General features: G+C 46.7%; 1 protein-coding gene across 11 annotated transcripts in view; it reads right to left on the bottom strand.

The window, feature by feature from the left end:
- The window catches only part of AP2A1 (adaptor related protein complex 2 subunit alpha 1), a 46086-nt gene extending 35344 nt beyond the window's left edge, over positions 1-10742 (bottom strand). For 5 of the 11 annotated variants that reach the window (XM_061588539.1, XM_061588546.1, XM_061588542.1 and 2 more), the window contains exons 1-2: positions 9987-10107; positions 4394-4462 (exon numbers count right to left, since the gene is read on the bottom strand). In XM_061588539.1, the coding sequence (XP_061444523.1) occupies positions 4394-4462; positions 9987-10092 (175 nt within the window). In that variant the 5' untranslated portion in view covers positions 10093-10107. Of the gene's footprint in view, positions 1-4393; positions 4463-9986; positions 10108-10514 lie in introns of those variants that run through there. The other 6 variants (XM_061588549.1, XM_061588544.1, XM_061588541.1 and 3 more) reach the window with 5 other exon arrangements.
- Positions 10743-11368: the final 626 nt, after the last annotated feature.

An 11368-nucleotide genomic window follows, 5' to 3' on the forward strand; every position in this document is an offset into this window, starting at 1 on the left:
ATAACAAATAATGAAACTGCAAAACTACAGTGCAAGGCAACATAACACTATTATGCTCCCCACAACCTGCCCCCCAAACATAGAAGCACATTTCAAAACCATCTTGAGTCAGGGATTCCCTTCCTCTTCAGCTTCCCTCTGGCCAAGACGCACAACCTGACATAGCAGGGATTGAGCACGGTTGTGTCCAGCCAGCCCTCTCAGAACCCGCCAAAATGGAGGCGGGAAACCAAAAATGGAGGAAACCCCTCCCCCCCCCCAAAAAAAAACCTGCAGCCCAATGAAGACTGAGCATTTTTGCTGGCTAGAGATAGGAATGGAAAACCGGTGGGACGATGGGATAGAGTAAAGTGGTTGGAAACCTGAACAGGACAACATTTCATTTCATTGCAGGACACTTCTGGTTCCTTTTTCTTTTCTTTCTTTCTTTTAATGCTCAGAGTCAGCGGTCGTTATTCTGTATAGAACAGTATCAGATGGCTTTTGTTTCATCCTCCCTTTTTTTTTCTTTCCTTGGTTCTGTCTAGGTCCTTAGCCAGAGGGGTGGAGCTGGCCTCCTCATTATCCAGATATTGGCTTTTCTCAGGCAAGCCTTGCCCCAGTCAGGGACTCACTCTAACCATAAATAGCCATTGTTCAAAGGAGCGGAGCTGAAATCCATCAAACTGAAACACAAGCGCTGGGGAGAAAGAAGGTTGGCAACAACGGGTGGACATGGAAGGGTGATGGAGGACTTTGGGTCTTCACCTTTTGGAAGCCCAGAGCCTTTTTTCACCAGGCCTAACACATCACCGAGTTTGGCAGCTTTCATGGCCTCATCCTCTATGGTGGTGTTTGTACTGTCGGAGGATTCCAGTGTGGCTGCAGGAAGAGTCCCTTTCGGGCTGGTAACCCCGGTACTGCCTTTGGTGCTGTTTGTTAGAGGCTTCACTCTGTCAGCTTTCTTGCTCAGTAAGCTGTGGTTTCATCTCCAGTGAAATATATGCACTCTGCAATGCGAATGCTAGATCCCTTGAACATAGTCTCATGCAGCTCAATCTCAACCCAATATGTGTGTTCCAATCTTCCTGGCCAGGTACTAGGCAGCCTCAGGAATAGTTCCCAGCAGTTCTTACTATTTTTTAAACAAACCACAATGCAAACTTTTCTTCAACAAGCAGTGTGTGGAACCCCATCTTCTGACAAACATTGCATCATCAAGAAGTGCCTTAAAGCTTGCTGCCTAATTCTAAAAATGCCTCATGTCATCGCAGAAAGGTGTCCATTCTGCCGTTTTGGTGAAGCCACTATATCTCACTATACTCCCACCATTTTGGTACATATTATCCAGCCAAATTATTTTGGCACCTGAGGCAGCAAATCCTATAAGCACCTTTCTCCAGCTATGACAGTAAAAAATAAAATACTAATAAATTAAATAACTATTTGCTGCCCTTTCATGGCACCCAAACTCTGCAGCCTGAGGTGGCTGCCTCACTCTGCCTAATGGTGAGGCCAGGCCAGCTTTATGGCCATAGCAATTAGGTTCCATTCACATCTCTAGGATACAGTTTCTCAGGCTTGGACCTATCTACACCATACATTTAAAGCATTATCGTATGACTTTAAACAGTCATGGCTTCCCCCAGAGAATTCTGGGAACTGTGCCACCTCCCTGCCCACAATAGGTAGACGTTGGATCACTGGATCCATCCCTGCGTCTTCATTTACACATAGAGATTGGGGGGGGGGGAAGATGCCTAAGAAGAGAAGGCCACTGGCAAAGCCTTTGTCGCTTTTCACGCTGAAGAGGAAGAGGAGAATTAAAGAGCCCTTTGCTGGTTGTGCAGTGAGTAGCTAAGATGTCAGATAAGGGGAGGGCTCTGCAGCTGTTTGCGCTGGGGAAGAGGGGCCTAGGCCCCCAGCTGCACTATACATTTAGAATAGCATCACACCACCTTAAGCATGGTTTCCTCCAAAGAATCCTGGTAGTTAAGGGTGCTGAGAGTTGTTAGGAGACCCCCTCACAGAGTTACAATTCCCAGAGTGGTGTAACAATCAATCCCCCTTCCCAGAGGACTCTGGGAATTGTAGCTCTGTGAGGGGAATAAGGGTCTCCAAACAACTCTCAGCACCCTTCAACAAATGCCATTTCCCCAGATTCTTTGGGGGAAGCTGTTTAAAGTAATATGATACTGCTCTAAATGCATAGTACAGACGGGGCCTAAGTCCCATCTCAGCAGATTTCTTCTGTGGTGGAAATGAACCCACAAGCTGCTAGGTGGACTCGAAGTACCGCCTACAGAGTCTGCAGACTACTTTGGCAGTTGGCAAGCACTTTATTAACCATTCTCTTTCAGGTAAAGGAAGGAAGACTGTATCCCTTTCCAGGCTACCCGAGCCAGTGCTGCAGAGAAGAAGAGGTGTCTCTTTTTCTCCTGTCACTTTCCATTGAAGGAGGAATCGCTTCAGAAGCTGCCTCATACAGAGCTAGACCACTGGTCCATCTAGCTCAGCATTGTCTACTTTGGCAGCAGTTCTCTTTGGCAGCAGGGTTTCCAGACCAGGAGTCTTTCCTAGTCCCACCTAGAGATGCTGGGGATTGAACCTGGGACCTTCTGCATGCAAAGCAGATGCTCTATCACTGAGCCACAGCCCTTCTGAATTGCTTGGCTCCAACGTGTGCAGGCATGACTCTGTGTGTGTGGCTTCACACACATGTAAGAGAAAGAAAAATACTGCCCCCAGGAGTCTTATAAAACACATTGATGCAACCCACAGGCCAATTTTATAAAGGCAATGCAGCTGCCAGAAGACCCCCCCCAAAAAGCTAGCGAATTACAATTACAGATAAATTCCCTAATTTAAAATTCTAAAGGAGCTGTTGATGGAATAGGTCAACTGCTGTTTCATTTTGGTTGTGCCATTCATTTTTCTCCCATCATTTGAGAAACTGTGTTCTTGATCAGAAGTGAGGGAGGACTTAGAATTCGTAACAGTCCTTACGTTCGTAAAGGGGAGCAACAGGGATTGGAAGCAATGGAAAGTAAAAAAATTGTGCCCAGGTAGCCATTTCTGGTAAAGGATAAGATGCCATCAAATACCGAGAGCTAGAAACTGGCTCCATTAAATAAAAATGAAAGCTCAGGTTCATAGGACTCCACAGGCATTTCTAAATGGTAGGCATTTCTAAATGGTTGCACTGCACTAAACAGCCACAGAGACTCCCAGACAACTAGATTATGCTCTGCTTTGAGATGAGAAGGAGATTTGGTGGAGAGGGCCAGCATAAGCCAGGAACCAAAACTGCTGGATTTTTTGGAATGGGGTACCAGGAACCAGCACTTTGAAGTTCTCTGCAAGCAGTTTCAGTTTAGTGGGACAATGAGAGAGGAGTTAAGTTCTCCAGAAGTCTGAAGATCTAAGCAGTGCGTGCATTTCAGGTAAACTCACTTATTTGCCACATGACACAAGCTAAAATAATCAGGTTGGCTGCCTGGTCCTTACCAACATACGTGTCCCCCAAACTGTCTACACTGGGTGTAAATGGATTGTACCTGAAGATGCACAGCTGGGATTGCTGCTTTTTGTCATGCTCCTAACTCCTCCTCCTCCTCTAAAAAAAGAACTTGGCACAAATTGCACAATTGTGCACTTTGAGTGCCCAACCCCGCCCTCCTCATTTAATGTCCTGACCACAGAGACAGCAGAGGAACTAATTGTTAAATTCTGCTAATCTGACTAGGACAGCCGTTTGTGTTCCTGTTCAAGCATTCCCGGCCCCCCACTTTTCTTTTTTTGCAGTGGAAGCAGAGAAAATTGTCCCTCTCCAACAGCACAAATTACCCTGTACACACCCTTAACTCCCAAACAGTGTAGAAGCATGTTCCAGAGGCCTCAAATACACCAAGATTGATACTCAATAACTGGACCCAGGTGGGGGGAGTTTAGTGGGTTAAAAGGAAAAGGCCCCATTGGATGAGACTGGCTTTAACAGGATTGGGAGGAGAAAGGAGGCTACAAGTTAAAACGGAGTGCTTGGGAATCAGACCTTTTCAAGTTCATTTCAATGTCCTGGCTGGAGAGCTGGAACAGTCCAACTGTTTAGCATTTCAACCCTGAGCACAGGGTAATCTCAACTGTTGCCTGTGGACAGGCTGGACAAAACACCTTTCTGCAAAACATCACTGACAGGGTATTAGAAAAGATGGATGGTGAGAGGTGAACCAACCTGAGCAGTGACTACAGATAAGCAGAGTCGTGGGGGAAACAGAGAAAGGGAAAAAAAATGAGTGAGTGAGTAAGCCAGGCTGACTCATGGAGCTGTTGTAGGGATCTATGGTGTGAAACAGCATATCCTGCAGACTGAGAGAAGGGGGAGGGGAGAGAAAGAGGGAGAAGCGCAAGGACTTACCCTTGAATTTGGACCGGATGTTGGCCAACTCTTTGTTGATTCGTTTAATTTCAGCCTCTTTGCTCTTACCTGAAATCAAAGACAAAGGCATTCAAACAAGGGACCTGCCAGCTTTCTCTATATATTGCCCACTCAACTCACCTGGAAGAGAGATGGTGCTACTGAATGCCTACTTAGCACATCAACGGACAAAGAAAGAACACTGGGGAGCAAGGAGAAGGGGCTAGACAAATACTGGTAAATGGAAGCATTCCATCTCTCTCGCTCGCTCGCTCGCTCTCTGCCCTGATGGCAAACGCCCAGATTTGGAAAACATAACATAAAACATAACATAACATAAAATAAAAAATATTGGATGATCCAGTCACAGACCTCCAACCTCTTGTGTAGCTGAGCCCGTACACAGAGAGAAAAAACCCACATACGTCATTCACAAAAGGCAACATGGACTGGACCTCTTTCAGGATAGCTGCTTGAATCAGTCAACCCCATAACAGAACCAGCAAGAGAGAGCAAACAGATCTGTATATGGTGGCACATGGAGACTAAACACTCCTGTTTCTGAGCTAGCTCCTGAGCTAACTGGTGCCTGATTGAAGATGGTGCCTCTCTCAGAGAAGGGAATCCCAGATCTTATTCCCACAACATCACCTTTAAGGTGACAAGATCTGAGATCTAAGAAGGATTTACCCCATCAAGCAGAAGACAACCCACAAACAAACCAGCTGTGCAAGGGGGTGGGGAGGTCAAGACCAAGTATACATGGGTCCCTTGCATATGCAACTGGTTTTGGTCTGGGGCTGCTCTTTAAATGGGACACAGTGATTAATCTCTTTTGGGGAAGGAGAGCAGCTGTTTATACAGAGTCCTTTTTGGAGGTGGCTGGTGCCCATTAGTACTGGCAGGGCAGAAGGCAGGGAGACCAACAGCTGGTACAGCCAGAGCCAACTCATTGTAGTTTTGTCCCCATTCTCCTCCTTGCCGTGTTCTACATTGATACTAAGGAGGAGGTAGCTAATAGGCAGTGCCACCTCTGGACTGATTGTAAGTGAGAAGGCAGGCAGGTGGAGGCTGGCTGGGGGCAAACAGAGATTGTTATTATTATTATTATTCATTGCATTTATATACCACCCCATAGCTGAAGCTCTCTGGGCTGTTTACAACAATTAAAAACATTAAAAACAAATACACAAATTTAAAAAACACATTTTTAAAAAGCAATTTAAAAACACATGCTAAAATGCCTGGGAGAAGAGAAAAGTCTTGACCTGGCGCCGAAAAGATAACAGTGTTGGCTCCAGGTGCACCCCATCACACAAATCATTCCATAATTTGGGGGCTCTCCCTTGTTGGCAGTCTCTGAGCTTCCCTTGGAGTAGGCACCCAGAGATTGGTGGGGCACTACCCCCATTTTCCCTAGTAGAGTAGTCTCCACTGGGATGCCTTCCTTGCTCAGGACTGAAACACCGTTAGCTAGGAGCCACCATTTATTGGAAGGGGGAACGGAACATAGGCTACTTAACCCAACACAAGAGACAGCGAGAGGAGCTACCTACAGGATGGGAGGCAATTATTATTTATACCACAGTGCAGGGTGGTCCTCTCTAGAGAGGTATGAGAGCTCCCCAACACCCCCACTGTATGTTTCAACAAAAAGAAGAGACAGATCCAAAACATTGGCTCTCTATCTCTTCTACCTGGCACAAACAGACAGTTCCCAACACACAAATGCACCACTCCTTGCATCTGTTGTGACTGAAGCAGGAAAAGCTGCTTCTTACAGAAAAACGGTTCCTTGCTCAAAATTCATCGCCAGGAGCCTTTAAAAAGAAAAAAAAGTCACATTCATAGAATGAAACCTTCTGGATTGCACTCTCCCTTTGTCCCAATAGCACCCTGTCAAGAGGGTGTGAGCACTGACAAATTAACTGTAGAACACTGCAATGCTTAGGAAGTCCAAACAAGTATTTGAGAACCTGCAACGTAAGGATCCTTCACCCTCCCCTGGAGTGAGGGCAACTGTTTGTATTAGGAGTGAGGATCCTGTGGCCCTCCAAATGTTGCTGGACCAAAACTCCCATCAGCCCTGACTATTATTATTATTATTACATTTGTATACCGCCCCATAGCTATTGCCATACTGGCTTGAAGAGCAGATGGGAGCTGGAGTCCAGCAATATCTGGAAGGTCACAGGTTCCCCAGACCTGGTTTGCCATGAAGACCCATTGTCTGAAATGGAAGACTGGCAGGACTGTTAATATTTGCATGACTGCAAGATACAAGGAAATCAGTAACACATAGGAATGCCTAGGCGACAGGCCTGTGAGATGCGTTTATTGCATCCTGCTCTTCCTTTAGCAAGCTCAGAGTCTTTTCCATGAGGATCCCAGGGGCTCCCATCCAAACCCCGATCTTGTCCACACCTCCTTAGCTTCCCCACTGCATGCAGGAGTCAGTGTCCCCAGGCCAAGTCTTGGAAAAGCTCTCAGCCCATTTTGGAATTCCAGATTTCACAGGTCTACAGCCATCAGACCTTGTGCATTAACATTTCATATATGACATTTAGCCACATAAGCAGCTACTGGAAGGACTGTTACATCTTCAGAAACATAACATGTAAACTGGTGCTAAGACACAGCCTCTTTTCTGGCTCAGACACAGCATTGCTGCCCACGCATTCCCCAGTGCTTCCCTGCCTACCTGTTCCTTCCCCTGCACTAGAGAAAGCCTCCGGCAGCCTGAGCCATTGTTCCTTAGAGAAATTTCTCTAGAATTCTCCCAACCCCCACAACCGCCAACACACATTTCTGTCTTGTCAATGGAAGAGACACCTGTGACTCAAACATACTGCACACAACATCGCATCCCAAACTATTAACCCTAAAACCTTGGGAACCACCTCTGCGACATCTTCTGCGTGTATTTTTTGTTGTTATGTGCCTTCAAGTCGATTATGACTTATGGCGACCCTATGAATCAGCGACCTCCAAGAGCATCTGTCAAGAACCACCCTGTTCAGATCTTGTAAGTTCAGGTCTGTGGCTTCCTTAATGGAATCAATCCATCTCTTGTTTGGCCTTCCTCTTTTTCTACTGTTTTTCCCAGCATTATTGTCCTTTCTAATGAATCATAGCTTCTTATTATGTGTCCAAAGTATGATAACCTCAGTTTCATCATTTTAGCTTCTGGTGATAGTTCTGGTTAAATTTGTTCTTCTAACACCGAATTATTTGTCTTTTTCGCAGTCCATGGTATGCACAAAATTCTCATCCAACAACCACATTTCAAATGAGTTGATTTTTCTCTTATCCACTTTTTTCACTGTCCAACTTTCACATCCATACATAGAAATTGGGAATACCATGGTCTGAATGACCCTGACTTTAGTATTCAGTTATACATCTTTTCATTTGATCCGAATGTATATGTCTCTTCAAAACATTTGCGGTTTCCTAGTGCAAAGGGTTTGACCCTGTTCACCCATTCATAAGACATCTACGTCATTGCTTCCATCTATGTCTGTTTTACAGACAGAAATTACCACTTTTTATGAACAGGGATCTGGACTTTTCCACACTAGAATGGCCAGCTGCAGGCCTCTTGCAAATTTAATAGTTGCTTGCAAGGAATTTTTGGCAGCTGCACCTCTCTCATTCCTGCAGGACAAGTTGCACCTGACAAAATGCCCTCTTGCACACAGTTATTAAAGACACAGGAGCCCTTCCTTTAATTTGGCTATTTTTGGACACCACTGCTTGAGAGGTGTGTCAATGTCACTCCAGAAATGGACTGCCCACTTCCAGGTTTTTCTTTGCTGCAAAATTGACAAAATACTGGTGTTTCTAAGCAGTCAGCATGACACAGTAGGCATGTGGATAAATCAAACTCAGAAACAGTCCCCAGCTGAGGCTTGAGCTAAGATCTGAACTCTGATCTTGGAGATTTAGATCATTAGGAACTCAGAAGTCACTTTATACCAGGTCTGACTGTCTGACCATCTAGCCAGCATTATGTACTCTGACTGGTAGTGGCTCTCCAGAATCTCAGGCAGAAAAGGCTCTTTCCCATCATGTGCTACCTTATGTATTCAACTGGAGATTCTAGCGCCTGAACCTGGAACCTTCTGCATACAAAGCATGTGCTCTACCTCCAAGCTAAGATCTCCTCCATAACATTTTCAGAGGTGCCAGTGGTCAAAGGCAACCTCAAACCCCAAATATCACATGCATAGAAAACCTCCATCTCCAGGCAGACCCAAGGAAAAAGCACATTGCTCTCCACTGGGCCCTATGCTGATTCATACAGTCTTTAAGCCATGCTGAACTCCCCCTGGATGATTTCTCCCCATGAAATTCCAGTGCAGTGAAGTTATCTTAAGAATGCTCCAACATGTGACATAGATACATTTTGTCATGGCCCGGTCAAATTCACTTTTTAAGTGTTTTAAATAGGGATGGGTTGCGCTTCTGCATTCAGACTTCTTCACTGAACCCCACCAACATATGGCAGGGAGGGGAAAGGAAATCAGTTCTCCGCTGTCTGAAAATGATTAAGTAAAATTAACTCTGCAGGCTGTCATCCACAGAGAGTCACTCTGGCAGCCACTACTTAGCTTGCATGTATTATTCTTGCAAAATTGATATTGCGCAATACTGATGGGTTTGTGTGTGTGTGTGTCGGGCCAAGAAGAGGAAGGGGAGGGAGAAGACTAGGATTCATGAGAAGGAAGTAGGGAAAGTAGATGGAATCAAACAATTCTAGTCTCTGGCCACAGAGGAACATCTCCACATAAATAGGTGGAAGAAGGACTTTCTGATGAATTGGGATTTTAAAAATATAACACCCTTGTTTGCTTGACCACTAGAATCTCTCCCAAGACTGAAGAAGCAGCTTGAAAAATGACATACTAAATACTACTAGGCCTGGTCATTGGAAATCATTTGTTTCAGTGTTAAGTAATGCTGGGAGCCTCAAAAGTGTATTTCCCAACCATGCTCTAACAAAATCACCCATATGACCTGTTAACTGTTGCTGACATCCATAGGGTGCAAACCCCATGGAAAAGGTGATCTGCCCCACAGCACTCAGAAGCGAAGCCCTTCCATAATTTATTTTGTCTTCTCAAAGGAGAATCCCTTCCCCACCCCCTTTTTTTCTGCACAGGATGATACTTGCTGACAGCATCATTCCCAAAGGCCTTAGTGTTAACTTCTGGAGATCCTTTTCAACCCTCCAAGCTCCTATAGTCAACACAATGAAGGGCAATTTATACAGAGCCTAACCCAGCCCTCAGGAGCATGTCCATCCATCTGTCCTGCCAAGGCCTGAATGCTTGTGCCTGAGCCACCTGCAATCTCCACGGATGTCCTTGTGTTATCAGAATATAGGTAGAGGAAGGGAACAGGAATTTACACCAGAACAAAACAAGAACCCTCCAACATCCTCTCCTTTTTGTCTTTTCATTACCCCAACAGCCCCTCCTCCTTCTCCCTCTTTACAACTTTCCGCTTATCACCCCCTTCGCCTTCCTTCAAATATGAAGCCCCGAGGTCAAGAAAAACCTAAAGCTTAAAATAGACAGTATCGAGGAACCTCCAGTCAACCCCACGTTCTCCAGCATCCGCCAGCTCTTCATACAACTCCTGTCTATCTCCACAGCTGCTTGCAGCCCTCTTTCCCTCCACCCAACGATGCCCATCTTCCACTGGGCACTCCACGGCCCGCTCTCTTTACAGGCATGCCCGAAACTGGCTGGGTGGCCGGCCAGGCGTTCCCTCTAAGCGCAGCTCATCACCCTGCTACCAGGTCGCCTCCTGCCAGCCTACTTACTTTCTCCTTAGCCACACACATACTCGCTAAGTCTTTTTTTCTGGCCGAAGCCCCGCTGACCCCAAGCAGGCTGGGAAGAGCCCCTCCTCGCGGCTCAAGCCCTTCGCCCTCGGCCAACTGCCGCCCTCTCCTCCTCGCCCCGCCCGGGCACTCTCCGTTCGCAGTGCCTCACCCACCCCGGGAAGCCCCTCACAAGTCCTCTCCACGGTCCGACCTACCATAGAACCCCACAGTGCCCCCCCTTTAGCAGCCCCTCCCCTACAATCTGCCCCAAGGTCCGTATCTGCTCACAGTTTCGGATGTCGGAGATAAATACGGCCAGGCCCCGCATTCCGTCTCCCTTGGAAACGGCCGGCATGGTTGCGGTAGCGGATCGGGACCCCGGCGATGCTCCGTTCCGCTCCGCGCCCGAACCTGGCCCAGCAGCACCGAACCGATCCGGACCAATCCGATTGGTCGGTCGCTCCGTCCGTCACACGGGCGCTTTCATGTCCTATTGGACCGAGGTACCGCCTCTCAATTTAATCCCTATTTCTATTGATTGAAATCAAATCAGCCTCCTAGATGATTTGCCTGTAGGTTTAAGTCCCGCCTACACTCCACCCTATTGGATCCGGTGGGCCCCTTATGTCAAATAAGTCCCCGACTGCTCTGCATTTTCTATTGGGCATAAATCAACATACGTCCCACCTACATCCTCTTCCTCCCGCCACCTGAGATAGTCTCTCTTTCTCGGTGGCCTCTAAGAAATGTCGCTCAAGAGATGCTCCGCCCTTCTTCCCGCCTACTCCCTATCGCTGCTGCTTCTTGCGAAATCAGCAAGCTAGACTTTAAAAAAAACCCTCCGCCTCATTGACATGCAATCAACACTTCTTCCAGGCTCTTATTGGACGAATAATTCCTTGTCCTTCAAGCCAAACTACTCGTCGCATTGGCTGAATGAGCTGACTGTGGAAAGGCGGCAAAAGGAATGATGGGGAGCGGAGCCTTGGAGATTGCTCTGCATTTCCGGAGAGGCGGGGAGAAGGTCGTCACCAAGTTTGAGCCAATAAGGCACTAGCTGAGTTGGAGTTCTGCCAGGCGGATTCCAAAGGGTTCTCATACTTTTGAGTCTTAAGACCTTCATTAAGGGTATTGATTTGAGA

The sequence above is a fragment of the Rhineura floridana genome, chromosome 11 (assembly GCF_030035675.1).
Source record: "Rhineura floridana isolate rRhiFlo1 chromosome 11, rRhiFlo1.hap2, whole genome shotgun sequence".
Taxonomy (NCBI): domain Eukaryota; kingdom Metazoa; phylum Chordata; class Lepidosauria; order Squamata; family Rhineuridae; genus Rhineura; species Rhineura floridana.